Source organism: Podarcis erhardii (assembly GCF_964252035.2).
Source record: "Podarcis erhardii genome assembly, chromosome: 5".
In the NCBI taxonomy this organism is placed as follows: domain Eukaryota; kingdom Metazoa; phylum Chordata; class Lepidosauria; order Squamata; family Lacertidae; genus Podarcis; species Podarcis erhardii.
The window spans coordinates 14,515,378-14,540,454 of NC_138509.1; the positions used below are offsets into that span (position 1 = coordinate 14,515,378).

The 25,077-nt window shown below is 45.5% G+C and overlaps 1 protein-coding gene across 4 annotated transcripts in view; it reads left to right on the forward strand.

Moving 5' to 3' along the window:
• PIK3AP1 (phosphoinositide-3-kinase adaptor protein 1) overlaps positions 1-19,296 on the forward strand; it is a 54,313-nt gene extending 35,017 nt beyond the window's left edge. For all 4 annotated transcript variants that reach the window (XM_081864262.1, XM_081864263.1, XM_081864264.1 and 1 more), the window contains exons 10-17: positions 3,843-4,025; positions 6,109-6,174; positions 7,009-7,214; positions 9,186-9,258; positions 13,624-13,779; positions 14,673-14,743; positions 16,082-16,185; positions 18,364-19,296. In XM_081864262.1, the coding sequence (XP_081720388.1) occupies positions 3,843-4,025; positions 6,109-6,174; positions 7,009-7,214; positions 9,186-9,258; positions 13,624-13,779; positions 14,673-14,743; positions 16,082-16,185; positions 18,364-18,433 (929 nt within the window). In that variant the 3' untranslated portion in view covers positions 18,434-19,296. The remainder of the gene's footprint in view (positions 1-3,842; positions 4,026-6,108; positions 6,175-7,008; positions 7,215-9,185; positions 9,259-13,623; positions 13,780-14,672; positions 14,744-16,081; positions 16,186-18,363) is intronic.
• The last annotated feature ends 5,781 nt before the right edge of the window (positions 19,297-25,077 follow it).

Consider the following 25,077-nt stretch of genomic DNA (forward strand, 5'->3'; position numbering starts at 1 on the left):
TTTGGCGTCTCCCAGGTGTGTCCCTTAGCTGCCGGTGGTGCAGGCCTCGACTCTTGGCACGCTTGACAGGCGGACACCCAGGCAGTGATGGCATCGTCCATATTAGGCCACCAGACGTAACACCGAGCCAACGCCTTCATTTTGACAATTCCCGGGTGGCCAACGTGCAGAGCCTCCAGGACGCGCTGACGGAGTCCCTGGGGAATCACGACGCGGTCTCCCCACAGCAGACAGCCGCGATGAGCTGAGAGTTCATGTTGTCTGGTTGTGAAGGGCTGGAACTCCGATGCAAAAGGCCCTTGTGGCCACCCCCTCCACACCCAGTTGAGCACCCGGCTGATGGTGCGATCCTGGGCAGACGCGGAGGCCACAGTGGCAGCCGATACAGGCGCTGCCGGAAGATCCTCAATCAGGAGGAGCGATGAAGCTGGAGCCGGGTCTTCCACAAATGCTGGAAGAGGGCAACGGCTGAGGGCGTCAGCATGGCCCATCGATTTCCCCGGGCGATGGACGAGCCGGTAGTGGTAGGCAGCCAGGAAAACAGTCCATCGCAGCATGCGTGGCGAGAGGACCGGTGGAGTTGGACGATCACCGGCGAGGAGGCCCAGGAGTGGCTTGTGGTCAGTGATGAGGTCAAAAGTCCTGCCATAGAGGTATTCATGGAACCTCTTCACTCCAGCCACAAGTGCCAATGCCTCCTTGTCGAGCTGGCTGTAATTCCGTTCCGTCAGAGATAGTGTCCTGGAAAAGTAGGCGAGTGGTGCTTCTCTTCCATCTGGAAAACGGTGACTAAGGACAGCACCGATGCCAAAAGGTGAGGCGTCGCAGGCAAGGACCAGCGGCCTGGATTCACTGTACTGTACCAGCACACTGTCTGATGAAAGGAGAGCCTTAACCGCGTTGAAGGCCGCCGTCTCCCGATGACCCCAGGCCCAAGGCGTCTTTGTACTAAGGAGTCGGTGAAGAGGCTCAGCCACTGTGGCTTTGTGGGGCAGGAACATGTTATAAAAGTTCAGCAGCCCCAGGAATGCCTGCAACTCCGTCTTGTTCTTTGGGGTGGGGGCCTGCTGGATAGCGCGGATCTTGGATGTGGTCGGGTGAAGGCCGGGGCATCGATAAGATAGCCCAGGAACTCTACCTGTGGAACGGCGATCTGGCACTTCTCCCTCTTTACCTTGAGCCCGGCCTCTTGGAACCTGGTCAGCACGGCACGGAGGCGCTCGAACAGCTGCTGGTGTGAGTCTGCAGACACCAAGACGTCATCAAAATATGGTACCATGCCCGGAAGCCCTTGCAGGAGACGCTCCATAAGGCTTTGGAAAATGCCAGGAGCCACACTCACCCCGAACTGCAACCGGCGGCAACGGAATGCCCCCCGGTGGGTGACGATCGTCTGGGCTTCAGCAGTGGCATCATCGACTGGCAGTTGTTGATAGGCTTGGGCAAGGTCCAGCTTAGCGAAGACCTTACCCTCACCCAGGGAATGCAGCAGGTGTTGGACAACAGGAACCGGATAAGCGTGCTGCTGAAGTGCCTTGTTGATCGTGCACTTGTAGTCAGCGCAGATTCTCACCGACCCATCTGGCTTGACAGGCGTGACGATGGGGGTTTCCCACTTGGCGTGGTCAACCGGCTCCAAAACTCCTTGGGCGATCAGTTTGTCCAGTTGTTCGTCCACCTTAGCCTTGAGAGCAAAGGGAACCCGGCGTGGCTTTAGCTTGATGGGGGCGACTTGTGGATCAAGGCTAAAGGAGATGGGCGTACCTGTATATTGCCCCAAGGTGCCGTCAAAAACCTCGGCAAAGTCTTTGACCAGACCCTCAGTCTCTGCATTAGAGATGCAGTTGATGCCGGTGACTTCCAGGCCGAGGGCATCAAACCAGTCTAGCCCTAGGAGGCTTGGCCGCTGACCTTCGACCACCACCAACCGGAGCAGGCCCGAAAAATCCTTGAAGGCAATCCGGAACCGGCCAACGCCTACCACGGGAATGTCGTTTCCCTGGTAGTCTCTCAGGTGTACGCGGTGAGAGTCGAGTTGCCTTTTGGACACTCTGGGTACCAGTCTTTTGATGGTGCTCCACAACACGATGGACAGGGCAGACCCGGTGTCGATCTCCATGTCACATGGAGCTCCTTCAGTGAGCACTGTGACGTTCAGCTTGCGTCGCGTAGGCGAGTCGGTTTGGCCAATCGTGGTTCCAGACGGGCAGCGGCAGTTGGTGAGAGCGAAACAACTTTCCTTGGCAGACTGGAGTGAAGGCTTGGACTTGCGAGTTGATGAAGGGGGGGTGTCAGACGGAGCCGATCGGCAGACCTTAGCGATGTGGCCCCTTCTGGAACACTTCCTACAGATGGCGTCTCTGAATCGACACTTGGCACGGGAATGGTTGCCTCCGCAGCCGGCACATTCCGGTTGGCCCTTGGACTTCTGTTGGAACTTCCTGTGCTCCCGCTTTGTCTGGTGCACGTCATCGCCTTCACTGGAGGATGCCTCATCACTGCTGGCCTCTTCATGATGCACCGGAACTGGCTCCCTAGCAAGAAGCGGGCTGCTGCACTTGCTGATCTCCTGGGCGGAGCGTTCAGCAGCTTCTGAGGCCACAGCCTCCTCAAAGGCTTTCTGCAGCGTGAGGTCTGGCTTGGCGAGGAGACGCCGTTGCAGATGGATGTCCCGGACCCCGCAGACGATTCGATCCATCAGGGCATCGTCTAAGTCTCGGAACTCACAGTGCATTGCAGCCTGTCGCAGGGCGGTGGTGTAGTTGTTGATTGACTCCCCCTCTGCCTGGTTCCGGTGGTAGAACGCATGGCGGGCAGCAATCTTGGACGGCTTTGGTGCGTAGTGGTTGCGGAGCTTCTCTTGGATCGTGTCCCATGGTGTTGCCTGGACTGCTTCGGGCGCAACCAATGCTCGGGCCGTCTCAAACACCTCAGGCCCACAGAGGCTGAGGAATAGGCCCCGCTTACGATCCTTTGATACTGCTGTCAGCTCATTGGCTTGGAGGTAGCAGTCGAACCGAGCGAGGTAGGAATCCCATGATTCAGAGGCTGGCGCAAACGGCGGTAGAGGCACAAGTGAAGCCATGATTCCGATGCCGGCGTGAAGGGCGATGGATGGAACACAGTGCTCTAGCCAGAACAGTCAGCTCTGAATTGGTTCTGTCCAGTGATTTCGCTCAGTGATTTCGCTCTGTGATTCAGCTCAGTGATTCAGCTCAGTTCAGAGGCTGGCCGCATCTGGCTGTGCTCTGATGTCCATCCATCCCATCCTCGTCGCCAGTGTTATGTTGTGGGTTGACATAGCAGACGACACAGCGATTTCTCCAAGTAGCTCTTTATTTCGTAAGCTGGAATAGAACTGACTGCAAACAGCTCAGCCGGCCTGCTTTTATAGGCAGCCGGCTGTCAACATTGTAACAACAACAGCCCAGAGTTCCCGCCTAAAATAACTGACGCGGACCTGAGGGAAAACTATCAACAGACCTGAGTGAAAACTATATACAGTATCCCCCTGCTGGCCCAGGGTGAAACTTCACTACATAACACTCATCATCAGCGTGGAGATAGCTTACACACGAACCTGGGTTCAAATGACACGCTAAGGCAATCCTTGGCTTTCGTTCAGAGTGATGCAGGGGTAAATATGTTCAAATAAAGCGGGTCCAATATTAGAGATTCCCTCAATGACTCTATAGCCAACAAAACAAAAATATTCAGACTAACATAAGATATATAAAAGCTCTCTCCACCCCACACTCTACAAGTTATGTAAAACTTAAATGCACACAGTTGCTTCACTCTGCATGAGTTTCCCTCTTTCTAATTATGAGTTTGTTTTCTAGGTGTGAGCATGGATGTACCAGAACCGAAAGAGGATATATACCATGATTGTGAAGATGAAGAACTCTATCACACGGTGGAACAGGACAGTTTTCCTCAGGAATTGGTCAATAGGCCACCTGTCCCTGTTCCGAGACCTGATCCCTCCACTAAACCACAGGACAAAGAATCATACATCTATAAAGGTGACTGAGGAAGCAGAATTATCTCAACATTGTTTTGCAAAAGCCTGTAGTGAGGGAATGAGGGACCTCTGGTCCCCCATATGTTGTTGGACGTCAGCTCCCATCATCCCAAGTCAGTGGTCATCCATGATGGGAGTTGCAGAGCAACGTCAAGAGGACCACAGATTCTCCATCTTTGCTGTAGGCTGTACAGCCTAGGAAGGGACACAGGTGGCACTGTGGTTTAAACCACAGAGCCTAGGGCTTGCTGATCAGAAGGCCGGCGGATCGAATCCCCACAACGGAGTGAGCTCCTGTTGCTCGGTTCCAGCTCCTGCCACCTAGCAGTTGGAAAGCACATCACAGTGCAAGTAGATAAATAGGTACCGTTCTGGCGGGAAGGTAAACGGTGTTTCCGTGCACTGCTCTGGTTCACCAGAAGCAGCTTAGTCATGCTGGCCACATGACCCGGAAGCTGTCTGCGGACAAACGCCAGCTCCCTCGGCCTATAGAGCGAGATGAGCACCGCAACCCCAGAGTCGTCTGCGACTGGACCTAATGGTCAGGGGTACCTTTACCTTTACCTTTTATACAGCCTAGGATAGGAAAACTCACAGCTTGTATGCTTATAGTTGAGTTCAAAGAATTATGCTTCTTATTTTTTAAAAGAGGTTTTGTCTAGTCTTCCGGGTCCCAACAACATATTTGCCAAATACCAAAGGAATGAAAATAAAAGGGAAACAGAAGTGAGCTCCCATTATTTCGGCCTGTCCAGGCAACTAACAGCCAACATACGACCACCTCCAGGAACATTCAAGGCCACAGTTAGGTTCATTCCTGGGAGGAACTCGTGGAGAGAACAAACCTGTTTATATGATCCAGAACCTCCTTGTGTCAGGGCCCAAGCGTGAGAGGAATGAGGACACTTTGCTGGGGCCTGAGAGGGTGACCCAGTCTGCAACATGCCCATTCTTGCGGATTGAAAAAAAATGAGGCGAACCTGGTTGTGTGAACCTAGTTCCTTTTTATCTATTTGAGATTTCCAGATCTTGTCTTGTGAGATTTGCCAGAGCCAGTAGAAGTAGTGTTTGAACAGCAGAAACAGCATTTGAAGTGCTGATCTAGGCTCTCCTCTAGAATATTCCAGCAATTCCCGTACATGCCCATCCGGAGGGAATTTTGCAATCTAAAGCCAATGTCCTGGATTTGGGGGGGCGGTATATAAAACAAATTGTGTGCAGGTGTTTCTGGTTCAGACTTTGGCTCTGGTGGGGGCGGCCCAGGCTTGGTGGCGGTGGAGGAGGGGCTATCGGACGATTGCCCTAAAAAGAATGCTAAAAACTTTTTGTGTCTGGATTTTCGCCTCTTGAAATATGGCATCCCTACTCTAGAACCATCTTCTCATTGCCTCGCTAGGTGATTTCTGTGTTCTCATTGGAGAAGCCATTCATTCATTCAGTTATTCAGAATGTGTAAATCCTGTTTTGTAGTCCAGTTTACAGATTATTATTTTTTAATTCTAAAAAGTAAATGAAAATCAAACACAAATTAAATTTTGAAATGTTCCCTGGGTAGAAATCGGAACTCCCCATAGAAATGCAAGATGCCACCATAGCAGCGTTTGGGCACCACCCTAAAATGAGAAGCAAGCAGCAATGGCAGGAGTTACGTTTCTTTCTAATATGGCCTTCTTTCATGTGAAACCTTTGATTATTATTTTTAAATCAGCTTCTGTAATTTTCAAACTGCAAATCACAATGCTGGTACATCTCATCCCATTCCTTTTCCTTTAAACATAGCAGTCTTCAGTATGTTCTATCATTCAGATTTTCATAGACTGCAATAGTATTCTTTATTGAGTGAGTGTTGGCAACAGATGGCAACGTTGATGAGTATAGCATCTGTCTTACTGTGTTGTCTGTAGACCAATGGAAGTTGGCAGGCTGATTCCCACACTGATCTGCCGATCAGCTAACTCAAGTGTTTTGGGTTTGTTGTTGTTGTTTTTGCTTAGAATGGGATTTCTCCTAATAGTTGCATTGACTGAAGTTTGGTCTGGATCTGCCGTATTGTCTCATGGCTTAAATAGCTTGCCACTGTTTAGTTTTTGCAGGAAAGCACCAGGAGAAACCTGGGAACCTTTACGTGTCTACAGGCAATATTAGGAAAGGTAAGTCGGAGTTATAGCGACTCTTCCCATTGCCTGACAGGCTAATTCTTGGGTATGACTTCCATTCATGCTTAATATCATTTACCATATTAAGTGTAGATGAGCTGTGAAAATTGCTGTAGTGGAATAAATAAGAGAAGTGAGTGGGCTGGCAGTAGCAAAAGCATTTGGATTAGAAAAGCAATGATGTGCTCTAGGTGTTCCCTTAAAATATACTTTTGGAAGCAGAAGTTTTCAGCTTTTTTGAGTCCACGGCTCCCTTGACCAACAACATTATTTGTGCAGCTCCCCTGTGGGGGAACAACCCCCGAGCCTCACAAACCCAGTTATGTCACCCCTTGCCTGCAGAGCTGGCAGCCCCTCAGCCCTTTTCAAACACCATCCCTGAACTGAACCACATGACACATCTAGCAGTGTTTTGCTTTTTAAAAAAATGATATTTTCCTCTCTTTTTTGGGAAAAGTTTTTATTGCTAAAATAATTCAGCATTAATACACACATATTGCGAATATACAAGCATACAAACATACATTTCATACAATCCTTAAAAATATTCAAACATACCCACACTCAATCCCACAGATAATTCCTTTTCCCATCACCATCCACCACCCCTCACCCCACCTTTGTGTTAGACTTCCAATCTACTCAGTTGCAATTTCTTTCCATTTCTATTACTTTCTTTCACACGCCTTTAACCTAATTTCATGCTTCTTTTTCTATTACACATTGTTACCCACCTTATTTAGTATTTCAGTATTTAAAACGGAACTTGTTTATTCTAATAGGAGTTCTGATGATATTTTCCAAGTGTTTCCTTTGTTTCCATTCCAGAGCAAGCAGACAGAGATCCAAAGGCTCAGCCACAAACCAGTATATATGACCCGTTTGCTGGGATGAAAACCCCAGGCCAAAGGCAACTCATCACTTTACAGGAGCAAGTGAAACTGGGGATGCTCACTGTAGATGAAGCTGTCCTTTGTTTCAAGGAGTGGCAGCTGAATCAGAAAAAGCGGTCGGAATCATTTCGCTTTCAGCAGGTGTGTGTCAAAAAGTGCTTTTCATTGGGAAATATAAAAAGCAACAGCATTACTGATTCTACCCTACCACATACCACACATACCGTATTTTTCGCTCTATAAGATGCATCTAGTTTTTGGAGGAGGAAAACAAGAAAAAAAATATTCTGAATCTCAGAAGCCAGAACAGTAAGAGGGATTGCTCCGCAGTGAAAGCAGCAATCCTTCTTGCTGTTCTGGCTTCTGGGATAGCTGCGCAGCCTGCATTCGCTCCATAAGACGCACACACATTTCCCCTTACTTTTTAGGAGGGAAAAAGTGAGTCTTATAGAGCAAAAAATACGGTAATTCTTTCTTTGTCTTTCTGTTGTCATTGCTGGGAAAGGTAAAAAGCTGCTGTTTTCTCTTCTGCGCCTTTCCATAAGTTGGCATAGTGAAAGGCGAAAGATTTATACGATCTGAAGAGAAACCAGAGTGGAATTCAGAATGCAGAGCCAAGTGGGCAGTGGTTTCAGCTTGTAGGAGCTGGAAGCTAAAACGTCTTAGTATTCCCAAATGTGTCTTTAACAAAAAGGACAATGAGGACAATCTCTAGGGATGGACGGAGCCTCTCCACCTCAAAAACGATCTTGAGTTTTGGAAGCTTTCCTCACAAGAACCTGAGGGGATTTGCAAGGAATCCTGGCAGAGTCCGGTTAGTAGGTTTCCCCTCCCTGTCCCTCCCCTGTCAAATGGATGACAGCTCTTCACAGCTGAGGGCTTCTGCTCTGCTGCTCCATTTGCAAATGTGGTATTTGGGGCAGGAGCCCCAATTAAACTCACAGCAAGCTCAAAGAGAACATTGTCCAACTTGCATTAGAGCTAACTAGTCTGCGAGGATGGAGCCTGCATTTCAAGCCCTTGAAAATGTCACCATCCCTAACCATCCCAAACATCTCCCTTGTACAAACAAGCCCATAGTACCCAGCTGTACTGTAGCCTTGTCTTTGAACCCACACTGATGGGTGGTCTTGTTTTAAAAAATATGCAAGTAGCTACAGGCTAAGAGAGAAGCCAGATGTTGTGCCCATACTGGAGTCTGCTAATAATCAGAAATGGTTGGAAAGGGGGAATATTTGGAGTATGTAACACAATCTTGGTTAACCGCACCAAATTGCTGCAAAACTCATTTTGCTATTGATTGCGTGTTGAACGTGGGTCAAACTTCATCAGCTACACAAGTATTTCCTGCGTTCCCTCCTGAAATACATTCGGCACCTATGGAGTCATATGTCAGGGAACTGCCATCGGAGCCAGAGGCGGAGGGAAGGCTCCAGAGGGATGCCGGAGAGGGTCCCAGTAGGGAGAGAGGCAGCCCATCTGCTGGGGAAGGAAATCAGCGTAGCACCAGTGGAGAAGGGGGGCAGATGGGGCAATCAGAGAGAAGGCTCCAGGACTCCTCGCCGGAAACCAGCGGGGAGAGCACGGGTCCTCCGCTGCCCACACCCTCCCTGCGCAGAAGACTTCCGCGCAGGGAGAGTAGGAGGAGACTGGGCGTCAAAGAACTTCTTTGTTGGAAGAAGTTTAAGAAACACCCACTGACGGATTCTGCCAGCGATTGAGACAGCCACGGATGGGTGGCTGTCCGGACAGAAAGGGTTCACCCAGATAACCCAGCCAGGTGTGGCGCCAACTTACGCACGAGCAACCCCCTAGAACCATTACATCATAGCTAGGAGGACTCACAAAAAAGGGTATGGACAGGGCAATCAGTTTATAAGATCAGAACAACATGGACTGGAGGCTATGGAGAATTGCTGATAAATAGTTAAATCTTGGTTCATGATCACTAGAATCTCTTTCCTAAAATCTTACACAGTGAGGCCCACGTATTAGAAGAAGAAATGGGATTATCTACCTCGGATTCAGTTAGATCTTGCCAGTTTTGCAAACCATTATGAATAGTTGTATATGTTTGTTCAGATCCTTGAAAATAACATTTTGCGTTTCCAGGAAAACCTGAAAAGATTACGTGACAGCATCACTCGGCGGCAAATTGAGAAGCAAAAGGCTGGCAAACATGCAGGTAAAGGGCTTGACTAATTGGTGACCATGCTGAAAAGTGCAGCAGTTGGACGTCTCCCACTCCTGGTCTGTAGCCAAGTGTGGTGGAGCTAAGGGGTTGTACGCAACATTTTGCTAAGTGCTACTTTGCATGAGCGGAACAACTTCCTCTTGTAGTATATTTTAAGGGCACCCCCCCCCTCTCCTCCCCCTGTGCTCTGCCTAAATCTCTTAGGGGTTTTTCCCAACCCTCCACAGCAGATTTGGGGACATTATGGAGCCTGCACAAGGGCAGGGGGAAGTCGCAATGCAAAAGCAGAAGCAGTTCCACTTGTGCATTTATTTAGTTAGCCCATGGTGCACTCTGTTGTAATGGTTTTCTAGTTGGTTTTCTAACCTCTTTTGACTTGGGTCTGATTGTAAGACAGAGGCTTTCGAGGCAAAAACAAAACAGGCCCCAGCAATCTTAAGAGCCTCAAATATGGGAGCAAACCTGAAAGCATCACTGCTAAATGGGTGTTCTCTCAATAACTCATTTTTTGTTAATTTAGTACAATCTTTACATTTCAGAAGGCTAAACAACTCCCATAAATTCTAAGTTGATGTATACATTTTTGTGAAAGTCCTGGGATGCAAACAAGATTGTGGATAAAGAGAGTATGATAAAGACTCAAGGCAAAACAACGTTTCTTCTGTGGTTACTGTCATTTGACACACAGAGGGCAGGAATATCTCAGGCTGTATGTGCACAAGCATATCAAGACTACCCAAATAGCAACTGGTTAACATTATGTTCTTTTCACTGGCGTTGTAGCTCGTCAAATGCCATCATTTATGATAGCAAGACACTGGTGGAAAATGTATGGTTTGGACTGGTGCAGCGGTGGCTATTGTAACTACAGGGATGTGCCTACTAGATGCCAATTTTGCCTGTTGTATTACTGAAGGGGACGTGGGAGGCGCTGTGGTCTAAACCACTGAGCCTCTTGGGCTTGCTGATCAGAAGGTCCATGGTTCGAATCTTCGCAACGGGGTGAGCTCCCATTGCTCTGTCCCAGCTTCTGCCAACCTAGCAGTTCAAAAGCACTCCAGTGCAAGTAGATAAATAGGTACCACTGCAGTGGGAAGGTAAAGGGCGTTTCCGTGCACTCTGGCTTCCGTCCCGGTGTTCTGTTGTGCCAGAAGCAGTTTAAGTCATGCTGTCCACATGACCTGGAAAACTGCGGACAAACGCCAGCTCCTTCGGCCTGAAGCAAGATGAGCGCCGCAACCCCATAGTTGCCTTTGACTGGACTTAACCATCCAGGGATCCTTTACTTGCACAGAATCGGTGAGGGCGGAGAAGAGACATCAGTGGAAAATCCAAGCAGCCCTATGCACAGATTTCCATTTTTTTTTTTTTTAAATAATTTTTATTAATTTTCACAAACAAAAACACAAAAAAAACATACACAAACAACACATGACTTCCCCATACCTCCCCTTCACTGCACCCTTGTTTCCAATTTTTTAGCAATCCTTCATTCCATTTTTATATTTAACTTCCCTCAGGTTTTCTTAACTTAAACATTTACAGCTGTAATTCTCTGTTTCTTATCCCTTGACATTTTATCAGTCTGAAATTTTACAACAGTTCTTAAGATATATTTTGAATTTTTCCCAGTCCTCTTCCACTGTCTCTCTCCTCTGATCACGGATTCTGCCGGTCATCTCTGCCAGTCCCATAAGTTCAGTCACCTTCGTCTGCCATTCTTCCAGAGTAGGTAATTCTTGCATCTTCCAATACTTTGCCAAAAGGATTCTTGCTGCTGTAGTTGCATACATAAAAAATGTCCTATCTTTCTTTGGTACCAATTGGCCGACCGTGCCCAAGAGAAAAGCCTCCGGTTTCTTTGCAAATGTCCACTTAAGGATTTTCTTAATTTCATTATAGATCATTTCCCAGTAGGCCTTAATCTTTGGGCAGGTCCACCAAAGGTGGTAGAAGGTTCCTTCACATTCGTTACATTTCCAGCATTTATTATTGGGCAAATGGTATATCTTTGCAAGCTTGACTGGGGTCATGTACCACCTATAGATCATTTTCATTATGTTTTCTTTCAAGGCACTACATGCCGTAAATTTAAGGCCTGTGGTCCATAACTGTTCCCAGTCAGCGAACATAATATCATGACCTAAGTCTTGTGCCCATTTGATCATAGCTGATTTAACCGTTTCATCCTGTGTATTCCATTTCAGCAACAAGTTATACATTTTAGACAGATTCTTAGTATTGGTCTCTAACAATTCTGTTTCCAATTTTGACCTCTCCTTCTGAAATCCTAGTTTCCTGTCCTGCTTAAAAGTCTCATTTATCTGATAATAATGTAACCAGTCTTGAACCTTGGATTTTAGTTTCTCAAAGCTCTGTAATTTAACCTTTTCACCATCATATTCTATAATTTCACAATATTTTGGCCAATTAGAGTCCATGTTAAGTTTTTTCACCGCTCTAGCTTCCATTGGTGACAACCATCTGGGTGTTTTACTTTCCAACAAATCCTTATATTGATTCCAAACATTATACAAAGCTTTCCTGACAATATGATTTTTAAAGCCTTTATAAACCTTTGCCTTGTCATACCATAAATATGCATGCCAGCCAAAATTATTATCATACCCTTCCAGGTCTAGAATGTCTGTATCCTCAAGAAGTAGCCATTGCTTCAACCAGCAGAAAGCTGCTGCTTCATAGTAAAGTCTTAAGTCCGGCAGAGCAAAACCCCCCCTATCTTTTGCATCAGTCAAAATCTTAAATTTTATTCTGGGCTTTTTGCCCTGCCAGACAAATTTGGATATATCTTTCTGCCACTTCTTGAAACAGTCCATCCTATCCAGAATTTGTAATGTCTGAAATAAAAACAACAATCTCGGCAATACATTCATCTTGATAACAGCAATTCGGCCTAACAAGGAGAGTCTCAACCTAGACCATATGTCAAGATCTTTCTTAACTTCCAACCAACATTTCTCATAATTATCTTTAAATAAATTCACATTCTTAGATGTTAAATTCACCCCCAGATATTTCACTTTTTTTGTTATTTCCAAACCAGTTTCCCTTTGGAAACTATCTTTTTCCCCCATCGTTAAGTTTTTTTCCAGCACCTTTGTCTTCTGTTTATTTAATTTAAAACCTGCCACTTGACCAAATATTTCAATTATTTCTAAAACTCTTTTTGTACTGGCTTCTGGCCTTTGCAGAGTCAAAACCAGGTCATCTGCAAATGCTCTTAACTTATAATGTTTAGCTCCGAGCTGTATTCCTTCAACCAGCTGGTCCCTTCTAATCATATTCAATAACACCTCCAGGACCGATATAAACAATAGAGGGGATAATGGGCATCCCTGTCGTGTCCCTTTTTCTATTGGGATCTCATCCATAACTACACCATTCACGATTAATTTAGCTTTTTGCTCAGAGTATATTGCACCTATACCGTTTTCAAAGTTTTGGCCTACCCCCATCCCTTGGAGATTCCTCTTCATAAAGCTCCAAGAAATATTGTCAAAGGCTTTCTCCGCATCCACAAAAATCAAAACTGCTTTTCTATTTATGTCAGTCTCCAATAGTTCCAAAATGTCTATAATGTTCCTCACATTGTCTGACATATGTCTCCCTGGGAGAAAGCCTGTTTGGTCCTTATGAATCTCCTCTAGCAACACTTTTTAAAATCTTTTTGCTAAAATGTCTGCAAAAATTTTATAATCCACATTTAAGAGTGATATAGGGCGGTAGTTCTTAACTTGATGTTTCTCAGTTTCTGTCTTCGGTATAAGTGAGATGAATGCTTCTTTCCACGATTCGGGAGCCTTTTTCCCCTCCAAGATTTGGTTACAAACTATGCACAGATTTCCAAAGTGCAGGAGGAATTACCTTGTTTGGGGCAGAATCAGAATTTTAGCTGCGGATGCCAAGGAAGGTACTAGATGAGCAACGAGGCATAACTTCCAGTTTGAAAAAGTTTTGCCCACTGCCAAAGGGACAAAGCTGAAGTGTAATTTTTGAATAAATGTGTTTTAATAATGAGCTCCCGTTGCTCGGTCCCTGCTCCTGCCAACCTAGCAGTTCGAAAGCACCTCAAAGTGCAAGTAGATAAATAGGTGCCACTCCGGCGGGAAGGTAAACGGCGTTTCCGTGTGCTGCTCTGGTTCGCCAGAAGTGGCTTAGTCATGTTGGCCACATGACCCGGAAGCTGTACGCCGGCTCCCTCGGCCAATAAAGCGAGATGAGCGCCGCAACCCCAGAGGCGGTCACGACTGGACCTAATGGTCAGGGGTCCCTTTACCTTTACCTTAATAGTAATAATAAGTTGCCTTGCCTTGACTCCTGACTTTTTCTTCCTAGATTTGGAAATCACTGTCCCTGCTGGCCATTCTCAAAAATTCCCCAAGAAACCAGAGTGTAGCATTTATGAAGCTCATCCTCGGAAAAACCTCTACCAACCAATTAAAGAAATCAGGCGAGGGGACTGGAAAACAGAAAGCGCCTCAAGTACTACTAGTAAGTAAACAACCAGGAAGCCATCTAGGGAGAGGCAAGGATGCTTTGGATTTCTAGTCATTAGGGATGGAGCACTTAGCAGTTGTTGCTTTCCCAGCCAATGCTCTATATCAGTGTTTCCCAACCTTTGGTATCCAGCTGTTTAGGGACTACAATTCCCATCATCCCTGACCACTGGGTCTTGCTAGCTAGGGATGATGGGAGTTGTAGTCCAAAAACAGCTGGAGGCCAAAGGGTGGGAAACACTGCTCTATATTACCCTCACTGAACTTACTGCTCAGTCTGTTTATGCGCTTTATGAATGTTTCCTATGCAAAAATTCACTTATCCAAACATGAGGAATTAGTACCCAAACCTCGCTATACACACCACAGATTCAGATAACCAAACATAAAACATGTTTTCCTTCCTTGTTTTCCTTTTGCTGATCGGCAAAAGTTTGAGTTTCATCATGCTGCAGTTTCATCCAATAGCAATAATTTAATTTTCTGGTGCAGAATTCCACACCTCCTTGACGCTGTTCCGAGGGGAATTGGAAAAGCCTTCCCTCTTTGATCCATTTACCTGTAAGATAAACATGTATAAAGCCTGTTTCTCAGTACATGCAATTCTCTAAGCACTGTACACATATTGAAAGATAATTCAGTCCCTGCCTAAAGGTTCACAATCTAACAGACACATGACACAAAATGAAAAAGAAACCGAGAGGTAAGAAGAAATAACTTCATACAGAGCTCTTGCCTAATTCAGAAATTATAGGAATAAGCGGAATGGTGGTTTCAGGGCCAGGGGAAAGGATTGGAAGGTGGTTCCTCACAAGAAAACATGAATGTGTGGACCCTTTATGAAATGCTTGAAAATCCCTAACTGGGCTTGTTTCCTCATCTAACCAGGTAGTTCAAGCAATCGATCCAGTACACGAAGTATACTGAGTGCCAGCAGTGGGATGGATGGAGACAACGAGGTAACACTTCTCACTGGAAATTTTCTCTTAACAAACTTGCACAACTGCTCTGGCCTGATCCCTCACTAAAGCTACAGAAATGCATGTTTCAGTGTACAAGCAGTAGCCTCTTGACTGGGGGCTTAGAATACATGGCAAACAGGCCGCACAGAGCAGTGATGAGGCATTGGGACTACAACTCCCACCATCCTTGCCCATTGGGCAATCTGGCTGGGGCTGATAGGAGTTGGAGCCCAACAACTGTACCTGCAGGGCCACAGGTCCCCTAACCCTGGCATAGAACTTGATAAAGGAGTAGCGGGAAGAGTTAATTTGAGGCACCAAGCCGGGACTGTTGATGCTGTGGTGACACTGGAAGGCTTCGCTGAGGGGAACTGAGAAAGAAAAAGACCGCTTTGGCAGAATAGCACTCTTGTCTCCCAGGGACAATATTATGGGAAATGGGATCTTGTGCCAGCAGATCCATATGAGAAGGACCAGGGTGTGGGGCCATGATACGCCCTACCGTGCCTGAAATAATACACTGTTTCTAATGCCATGAGCTCTGGGGCTGCAAAGTTGAAGAGAAACCCACTCTTGCCTTTGCCATCAACCAGAGGACTAAGAACCACAGGGTTCCCCTTGCCCCCGTTTGTTCTGTTTTAGATTACTGTGCTAATGCTTTGCATATCCATCGGCAGTATATAAAACTTCAGAATCAATGAACTAGTTAGATGGTAGTTCCAAAGTACTTAATTATAAGTACTTGGTTTAAGGCAGCGTTCTGTGTTGTGTAGCACACTGATTCATTCACAGAAGAAGGCCTGAAGGCAGATCTAGCATAGTCCTAGGCAATGCAAACATGTATCGTGTATTATTATTATTATTATTATTATTATTATTATTATGAGTTTCCCCAGCCGCTCTGGGCAGCTTCCAACAAATTAAAACACAGTAAGACATCAAACATTTAAAACTTCCCTAAACAGGGCTGCCTTCAGATGTCTTCTAAAAGTCAGATAGTTATTTATCTCCTTGATGTCTGATGGGAGACCATTCCACAGGGCGGGCGCCACTACCGAGAAGGCCCTCTGCTTGGTTCCCTGTAACCTCACTTCTTGCATGGAGGGAACCACCGGAAGGCCCTCGGAGCTTGATCTCAGTGTCCGGCTGAACGATGCGGGTGGAGATGCTCTTTCAGGTATACAGGGCCAAAGCCTTTTAGGTCAGAACCAACACTTTGAACTGTGCTTGGAAAAACACACACACACAAAAAAAACCAAAAACACACAAATGATGTGGCTGCGTATTTTCCAAGGAAATGCTGTGGGGAAAGCTTACTTTCACATCTTTATGTAGGATAATGAAATACCAGAAGTAAAGAGAAATTTCAACCCTGGGACCCAGCCGCCAGACAGACCATCTGCAAGACCTCCAAAGATACCCCCTCGAGTTACCAGCAGGTTGTTGTTGCTGTTATTAATATCATGATAGTTACCTTTCTACTGTCATCTACCTCAAGAGCAGGTCTCTGCCCCAAGGGGCTTACAATCTAAGATAGAAACGGGGGGGGGGGGGCGGAGAGACGAAATGCGATGGTGGCAGATATAAACAAGAGACTATGCGATTATTATTTTGTTCCAGTTACAGCTGCTTAGGCTTAATACGGATGGAGGTATGGTAGGACATAGGAACTAGGGGGTCCTGCCAGAGGCTTTGCGGGAAAGGTGGTTTTTGAGGAAAGATTTGAAGGAAGTAGGGGAGATAATCATACAAAGGTGTTATGGGAGGGAGTTCTAGGCATAAGTGACAGCAAGGGCAGAGTTTCTTTCAAGGAAGCAGGAAACCATCAGATGTCTGAGGTGGTATACCTGGACAAGCAAAGATCACAGGAAGACATGTGGAGAAGTAAGTGGGGCAAGGTCATAGAGGCTTTTGATGGTAAGGAGGACAATGAAGTCCTGCTGGATCCAGGAGCAGACAGGAAGCTATTGGAGGGATGTTTACACAAAACACAGCCCTCCCCCTTTTCTTTCGCCAATTTAGAGCCTATCAAAACTTCAGGGAAATAAAGCAACCATTTGACTTATGTAAAAGGCTCGTGGAAGCCAGTTGTTTTGCCATTTCCGTATCGTCAGTAAAAATATTTAGTGTGCTGATTATAAATAGCATGCAGATATAAAAAGAGTTGGAAGTCATAAATAGCTGCTGTAAAGTGATCTCTTTCAGTATTTCTTTCACTTTTGTTCCAATTGCACAGTGAGGTAAAAGCCAGTTTTATATTTGAACCACTTCTTTTTGTAAAGCTTTTGACCTAGTCCTCTAGTTTTATCGAAATTTGAAACGAAGTTGCATGTATGCATAAGTGGATTTGCTCATATTTCCATGCTTTGCTCCCTCATTCTTCCCCTTTTCTCTGCCCCCCCACTGTCAACACTGTAAGCACCTCAGGGCAGGGGCCTGTTTCTTTTGTTTGTGTTACTCTATAGAGTGTCATATGCTATGTAGTTTCAAAGGGTACTATCGTCTCCCTAGCACTACTTAACATTGATATGTTAAATAGCCAGGTGGGCAGGGTATAAATAATAAAATTATTATCTGTATACTGATGACACACAGCTCTATTTATCTCTAACATCTGAAACTGGAGAGGTGGTGAAAGCTCAGGATCAGTGTCTGAAGGTAGTGGTGGATTGGATGAGGACCAATAAATTGAATCATGGGAAGACAGAGGCTCTTTGGGTGGGTAGTTCCCGTGTCTGGGAGATTGGCAAGTTACCCATTCTGAATGGGGTCGCATTCCCTCTGAAGGAGAAAGTGTATAGCTTGGGGTTACTCCTGGTCTTGGATTCATCTCTGCTGTTAGAGGCCCAAAAGCTAAGAGTGCCTTTTACCAGCTCTGTCTGGTGATCCAGCTTCATCTGTTCTTGGACAGAGAGAGCCTGACCACTGTGGCCCATGCCTTGGTATCTTTGAGGCTGCATTACAGCAATATGTGGACCTGCCTTGGGCTTCGTTTGGAAGCTCCAGCTGGTACAGGATGTTGCAGCCTGACTCCAGATGAGAGCTTCTGGTTGAGAACATGCGAACCCATGGTTAAAACATCTGAACAGGCTACCCAGATAATACGGACCCAGGTTCAAGGTCCTTGTATTAATTTACAATGTCCTGAACAACTTAGGTCCTTGGGGACTGCCTAACCACTTACATCCCAGCTGAATCACTGAGATCATCTGCCAGAGTCACATTGGTTGTCTCCTAAGTTGGCAAGACTCATTTGACAGCAACAAGAAACCGATCCAGCCTCCTTCTGTTTTAACCTTTAAGCCCCTGTTGCCAAACTTTTTTTCTGGCAATTAAAAACAAACATTTATATGGTTTTAATTACATGGCTTTATGTAAAACAGTTGTAAGCTGGTCTGATAGTTTATATGACTAGTAGAATATAAATATTTTTATAAATAAATGTGGACTGACATCATTAGTAAGAATATTAATAATAGCTTTTCTGTTTCAATTTTGAGTTGGTGATTCACATAAAAACCGCAAAGACATTCTGTTGTTTCCTTGCCTTTGAAGTTCAGCATGTGTAATATTCCAAAGCTATGCTTATGCTCTGCTTTTCAAATGTTTTTCTGTAGGCTTTTTAGCAGTGACAACTTCTGCCCTCCTCCCCCTGTGCCTCCGAGAGGTCGTGAAATGCCGCGCTAAATCTTCAGGATGCTGAATACGAAAATGCATGGTGTTTATTCTTAAGGTTGACTTTTAATAATATTGAATATCCGGCAAAGGTTTTTTCCTCACTCCGCCCCGTCAGATGAATAATTTTGGCACAGGTTTCTTTGAAAAACCAAACCGAGGGGGACAGGGAAAAAACAAGAATTTGGCTGTCCTCTTGGCAGTCATGGCTTTTCATAACAAACTGGTTACGGCAGAGGAAAGTACACACTGAGCTTCTTCAGGATTATGCGATTCATCCTTCTTAATAGCACCAGATCAAAGGTGGCAATCCCTCAACATGAAAATGGAATACCTACAAGTGGACCTTTTTCTCTGTTTATCTACAAATGAGGTAACAAATGACGCTTTCAGGCAGGCAGACTGGAGATGGCATAGGTCTGTATTCAACTAAGTATTACTTAGAGTAGACCCACTGTCATTAATGGACCTAACTCAGCGATTTTCATAAATTTCAATGGGTGTACTTCGAGTAAAGCTTTGTTGAATCCCACTCACAGTACAGTGGAAGCTCAGCCACGGTACACAATGGAGTAACTCCTTCGAAATCTGCCCAGACAGATTACTGGTTTTATGATTATTTTATATTTCAGACTACCAAATTGGTGCCTAAAGTAGCTTTTTCAGATAACAGGGAAACATTGAGCATTGTTTTGCACTTTAAGTCCTGTGCCTTAGAACACAGGACCTCTGTGGAATCTTCGTCCATGCCTTGGTGTGTATTAATTCTGTGGTGATGTTATCAAAAGCCACCCAGCAAACTGTGGATGTTAAGGAACCTGGGTTCTGTATAATTTATGAATATCAATAAAGTTTATGCACAGATGTTTAACATAGTTCTTTTTACAGAGTCTGAATTCTTTTTTTCAGAGGCAGCCTGTAAAGGCAAGCAGCAGATCAGAGTTAAAAGGTTTAAGATGTGCATTCTCACCTGACCATCTCAGGTGATACTATTCCCCTGGGAAGGCACAACACATCTGGAGAAGTGAGAGAAGACTAAGATCTTGCAGCAGGCAGATCTTTATTTTCCCAGCCCTTTGACCTGACCATCTCAGGTGATACTATTTTCCAGGGTCTGTTCCAGGGTCTGAGCAAACTCCTCAGATCAGGTTTAACAAAACAAAACAAAAAACACCACTGTGCAGAATATCTCTCATAGCAAATTTCCTGGAGGAAAATACATATGGAAGAGGAAATGAAGTATGGCTGCTTAGAGTGGTGCGTGCTTAATGTGCCTTAGATAAGGACCCCCAGTGCATTTGTAAAGAAAGTGTGTGCCCCCATCATCCCAGGCTAGCCTAGAAAGGAACACTAGGAAGAGGTCCTTCTAACTTCTAGGTTTGATTTTAGGAGACAGCCAAAGATAGCCTGTTGTTGTTTAGTCGTGTCCGACTCTTCGTGACCCCATGGACCAGAGCACACCAGGCACTCCTGTCTTCCACTGCCTCCCGCAGTTTGGTCGAACTCATGCTGGTATCTTCGAGAACACTGTCCAACCATCTTGTCCTCTGTCATCCCCTTCTCCTTGTGCCCTCCATCTTTCCCAACATCAGGGAATAGCCTACTCCATCTCCCAACATCAGAGATAGCCTACGCCATCTCTATTCCAATCCTCAGGGCCAGCCTAAGACAAAACGGTGCCCCGGGGAAGAAGGGTGAAATGAAGAGCTACATCAGGATCAAGGGAGGGAACACTGGTAAGGCTTCGCTGTGGGTTTCTACATTGGGAACGAGTGGGAGTCAGCAGCGCCTCCTGTTTGCCAAAAGGCTGTTGTAGAGGCGACATGTTGCAGGGAAGCTGAGAAGGCAGAAGATGTGGCCTTCAAGCAGTATACTACAGCTGTCACTGCCACCATACCACCAGAGGGTGATGCATTCCTGCCCTGTGGATCCTGCTGCCTAAGGCAGTCTCCTCACTTTGCCTCATGGGTGGGCTGGCCCTGCTATTTCTGTGTTACTGGCCCAGTTCCTCCCATCCTGTGAAAATCCTCCCATGCAGTAGTTCATCTCAGACATGATTTCATGTGAACATTACTGTCCACTAGAGATGGATAAATTTGATTTTGTTTGCATTAAAGAGAAACCTACCTAATTCACACTTTGCAAAGCAATATGCGAACCAAAACACAATCATTCTTCAAAATTTGCATACTCTGAATTTTGCAAGGCAGTTCTCCAGCCAAGTCATGTGAACAAAATTGCATATATTTGTTAAAGAAGCATACAAACATGCATTATATTTAGGAAAAAGGCCTTGCAGAAATGTGCATAAGGCAAAATTACAAAGGTATGTTTCATGGGACAAATTTGCACTAAAATGCTCTAAAAGTGCAAAATGTTGTGAAAATGTGATTAACTGAAATTATGAGTGGGAAAATCAGAAATGGAGAGAAACCAAACTGACTGATTTGCCTATCCCTACTCTCTGTTTGCTCATTAGTGTGGTTGTGGTTGTTGGTGAAAGTGAGTTTTGGATGGAGAGCTGACTTGAAAAGGTTTGAGGATTTACTGTTTAAGGTTGGGGGTACAATGCCTGGAATCCTAAGAGAGGCCTTAGTATCAAACCAGGGTACAAAAGCAATGCCCTTTTCAGGTGAAGATATTTTTGCACAAACCAATATGTTTTCAAATGTATTGTTAGGCATGTGCTGAGCAATGTGAAGTTTTAGGGGTGCTGTGTTCACCCAGGATTCTGTTTCCTTGGAATGCGGGTCATTGGAGACTGGTGGTTCTTCTGTAATATAATGTGTTTTTTTACACATTTACACAAGTTGAACATAAGAGAGACAGATCACAACATTAACAGTCCAGCAGATACGACTTTCCATTCAGTTCCTTTTTAATAATATTTTTTATTAATTTTAACATATAAATTATAAAATGTACCGCAAAACTTATCATTTATACAATCTTTTTAGACTTCTGTCAGCACCTCTGATGAGCCACCGTTTTAACCACTTCTTATGCATTTCTTAACTTTATATTGCCTTTACATCTCTTAACAAATCATCCTCCCCCTTGTCTATTTTTACAATACTTCTAATAATACTCCTCACAAAACTTCTTGCAACCCTACAAACGTCGTCTGTTCTTCACAATTACTTTTCAAATAGTCCCTAAATTTACTCCAGTCTTCTGTGAATTTCTGGTCTCGCCGGTTTCAAATCCTTCCTGTTAGTTTATCTAATTCTGCATAGTCCATTAACTTCATCCTCCATTCTTCAATCGTCGGTAATTCTTCTTGCTTCCATTTTTGGGCCAATAATATTCTTGCTGCTGTTATTGCATATAAAAAGAGCTTACATTCCTTTCTATTTATGTCACTTCCCACAATGCCCAATAGAAATGCTTCTGGTTTCTTTATAAATGTATATTTCAACATTTTTTTTCAATTCATTATATATTATCTCCCAGAAGCATTTCACCTTTTTACATTCTCACCACATGTGATAAAATGTTCCCTCTTTTTCCAACATTTATTACTGACTTTATACATTTTCGCTAACTTGACAGGTGTAATATACCATCTATACATCATTTTCATCACATTCTCTTTTAGGGCATTGCATGCAGTAAATTTTAAACCTTCCTTCCATAATTTCACCCAATCACTCAGCTGACTTTCCATTCGGTTCCTAGGGGGCCACCAGTACCACAGGATTCTTCCAGAGAGTAGTTCAACCTTCAGTCCAAAACTGCAACCTTAGGTTGTCCCCTCCCCCTGTCCAGGTGGAGGACAAAACCACTTTGAGGGCTTTCTTTTTTAAAACAATCAAGCAGTATATAAATTTTATGAAATAAGAGGGTGAGTCATTTCCCCACCTTTACTGTCCATTCACAAAGGTAGCAACTAAGCCAGGCATAGGCAAACTCAGCCCTCCAGATGTTTTTGGCCTACAACTCCCATGATCCCTAGCTAACAGGACCAGTGGTCAGGGATGATGGGAACTGTAGTCCCAAAACATCTGGAGGGGCGAGTTTGCCTATGCCTGAACTAAGCAAAGACACATGCCCAGGCATGATGTTACATCACCAGTTCCCATCTTGCAAATCCTGGATATTTTACAGTCAGGTGTATGTGAAGGTAAGTCTATGGGTGAGATCCAATCATACTCAATGTAGAACCATTTAAATAAATTAAGTCCATTGATTTTGCCGGGCTTGCCCCAAGTACGTCCTTGGCACCCGTCTGTCTCGGGAGACAATGGAGGAGTGTGCCTTCGGAGGTGAAGTCAAACCGTGGGAGAATTACAGTGCCTGCTGTGGCTGTAGAGACCAAAACAGGAGAAACATGTTTTGTTGCAGCTGGGGCAGGTGGAAGCGTCCAGTTGTGCTAATGCAGATACAGATACACCATGGCATTTCTTCTCTCTGCACTCCTCCCAGTGGTCATTTCTGGGTATGACTTAGGTAAAGATTGTCCTCTCTGCTTCTGCATGCCTTTCCTGCAGTGTTTGCTATCTATGTTACTGCTCCAAGCACGGATTAATTGACTTGCTATAGTCATGTAAGGGGGAGGAGGGAGAATGATCAGCAATGTGAGTGTGGTATCTGTTGAGCCAACAAGGAAATGTTCTGTGGCTGACTGGGGTTTTCCCAGAAGCGCAGGAATGTGAAGAGTAAAGCCAGGAGGCAGAGCCATACAATGTTAGCTCTAGTAAGCAGGCAGAGCTAGTAGCTTCAAGAGCTACACTGCAGTAACTTGCTTCCAGTGCATAGTGGAAGAGGGAGCTTGCATTCTCCTGGAAAAAGGTCACAATACTATATTGCCTGAAGGTGCCCCTGTGTGGAAGTGTTTCCTGAGCTTTCTTCATCCGGTGTCTAGGGTCAGCACCTTTTACTCTTCCTGACATGCTGTAGTGGGAGCAGGGGCAACTGAGGTCCCCCTGGATCCTGTGCTTGCAGTGTGCTGGTCTGGTCTGCTCCCTCACCTGCTATGGCAAGCAGGTCTCCAGTGTCAGGAGGAGAACAGACAGCAGAACTGTAAGGGAATTGAAGGCTTTTTCTCTTGCATCATCATCATCATCTTAAAACAATGCTCAAGGCGGCTTACAACATGCAGCCTCTGTGCAGAGTATCTGGTCAAGGTGTAGAGACTGGGAATAAGGTCCATGGGCATAATTCTTATTATGCCATTCCACACACTATCTCCATAGAATCATAGAATTGTAGAGTTGGAAGGGACCCTGAGGATCATCTAGTCCAACCCCTTTCAATGCAGGAATATGCAGCTGTCCTATACGGGGATCGAACTTGCAACCTTGGCATTATCAGCACCATGCTCTAACCAACGGAGCTAGTTTTTATATATGTATACACTCAGGCACGCGGGTGGCGCTGTGAGTAAAACCTCAGGACCTAGGACTTGCCAATCGCATGGTCGGCGGTTCGAATCCCCGCGGCGGGGTGAGCTCCCGTCGTTCGGTCCCAGCTCCTGCCCACCTAGCAGTTTGAAAGCACCCTTAAGTGCAAGTAGATAAATAGGTACCGCTGTATTGCGGGAAGGTAAACGGCGTTTCCGTGTGCTGCGCTGGTGCCGGCTCGCCAGAGCAGCTTCGTCACGCTGGCCACGTGACCCGGAAGTGTCTGCGGACAGCGCTGGCTCCCGGTCTCTAGAGTGAGATGAGCGCACAACCCTAGAGTCTGTCAAGACTGGCCCGTACGGGCAGGGGTACCTTTACCTTTACCTTACACTCAGGCACAGAGAGTTTTCATTCTATCCGTGTTTAATTGTTTTTTTCTTCCCAAATTATTTTAATTAATTTTCCAAATTACAGTGGTACCTCAGGTTAAGAACTTAATTCGTTCTGGAGGTCTGTTCTTAACCTGAAACTGTTCTTAACCTGAAGCACTACTTTAGCTAATGGGGCCTCCTGCTGCCGCCGCGCCACCGGAGCACGATTTCTGTTCTCATCCTGAAGCAAAGTTCTTAACCGGAGGTACTATTTCTGGGTTAGTGGAGTCTGTGACCTGAAGTGTATGTAACCCGAGGTACCACTGTATTACAAATCAAACCAAATTAAATTAATTTACTACAATTTCTGAAAATCAGGTTTCCTGCTCCTTTCCCATCGCTTGCTTTTTTCCCCTTCGACGTTTTTAGCGGTTTCTGTTTCTGTCTGTGATTCTTATATTCATTATTGTATTTATTTACACCCCGCCTTTTTATTTGACAGGGACTCAAGGAGAGTTATATAATAATTAATAATAATAATAAAAATAAAAATAAAAAATCGGGATGCAAAAATTAATAAATAATCGTTAGGCGCAGACAACGTGGAGATGCGACACTGCATTGGTCCCCCGCGAAGAAAAAAAACCTCAAGGAAATCCTCGCTTAATTCAGCAGCCGCGGCCCCCGCATGGCTTTAACATGCCATTCCTAGCTCCTCCCCGCACGCGGGATTGACGGCTCAACTCGCCCCGCCCACTCATTGGAAACCCGGCGCACGTCGGGCGCCTCCCGCACTCTTCTCTTCTATCTCTCGTTCCCGCGTCACAAGATCGCGCGGGGTGGTGCTTGGCCCCTCCGCCGACGCCTCCCCCCTCCACCACTCTCCTGCCTGCGCCTTCTGAGCCTTTTTGGGCGGCGCCGGCCGCCGTAAGCGCCGGCTGTT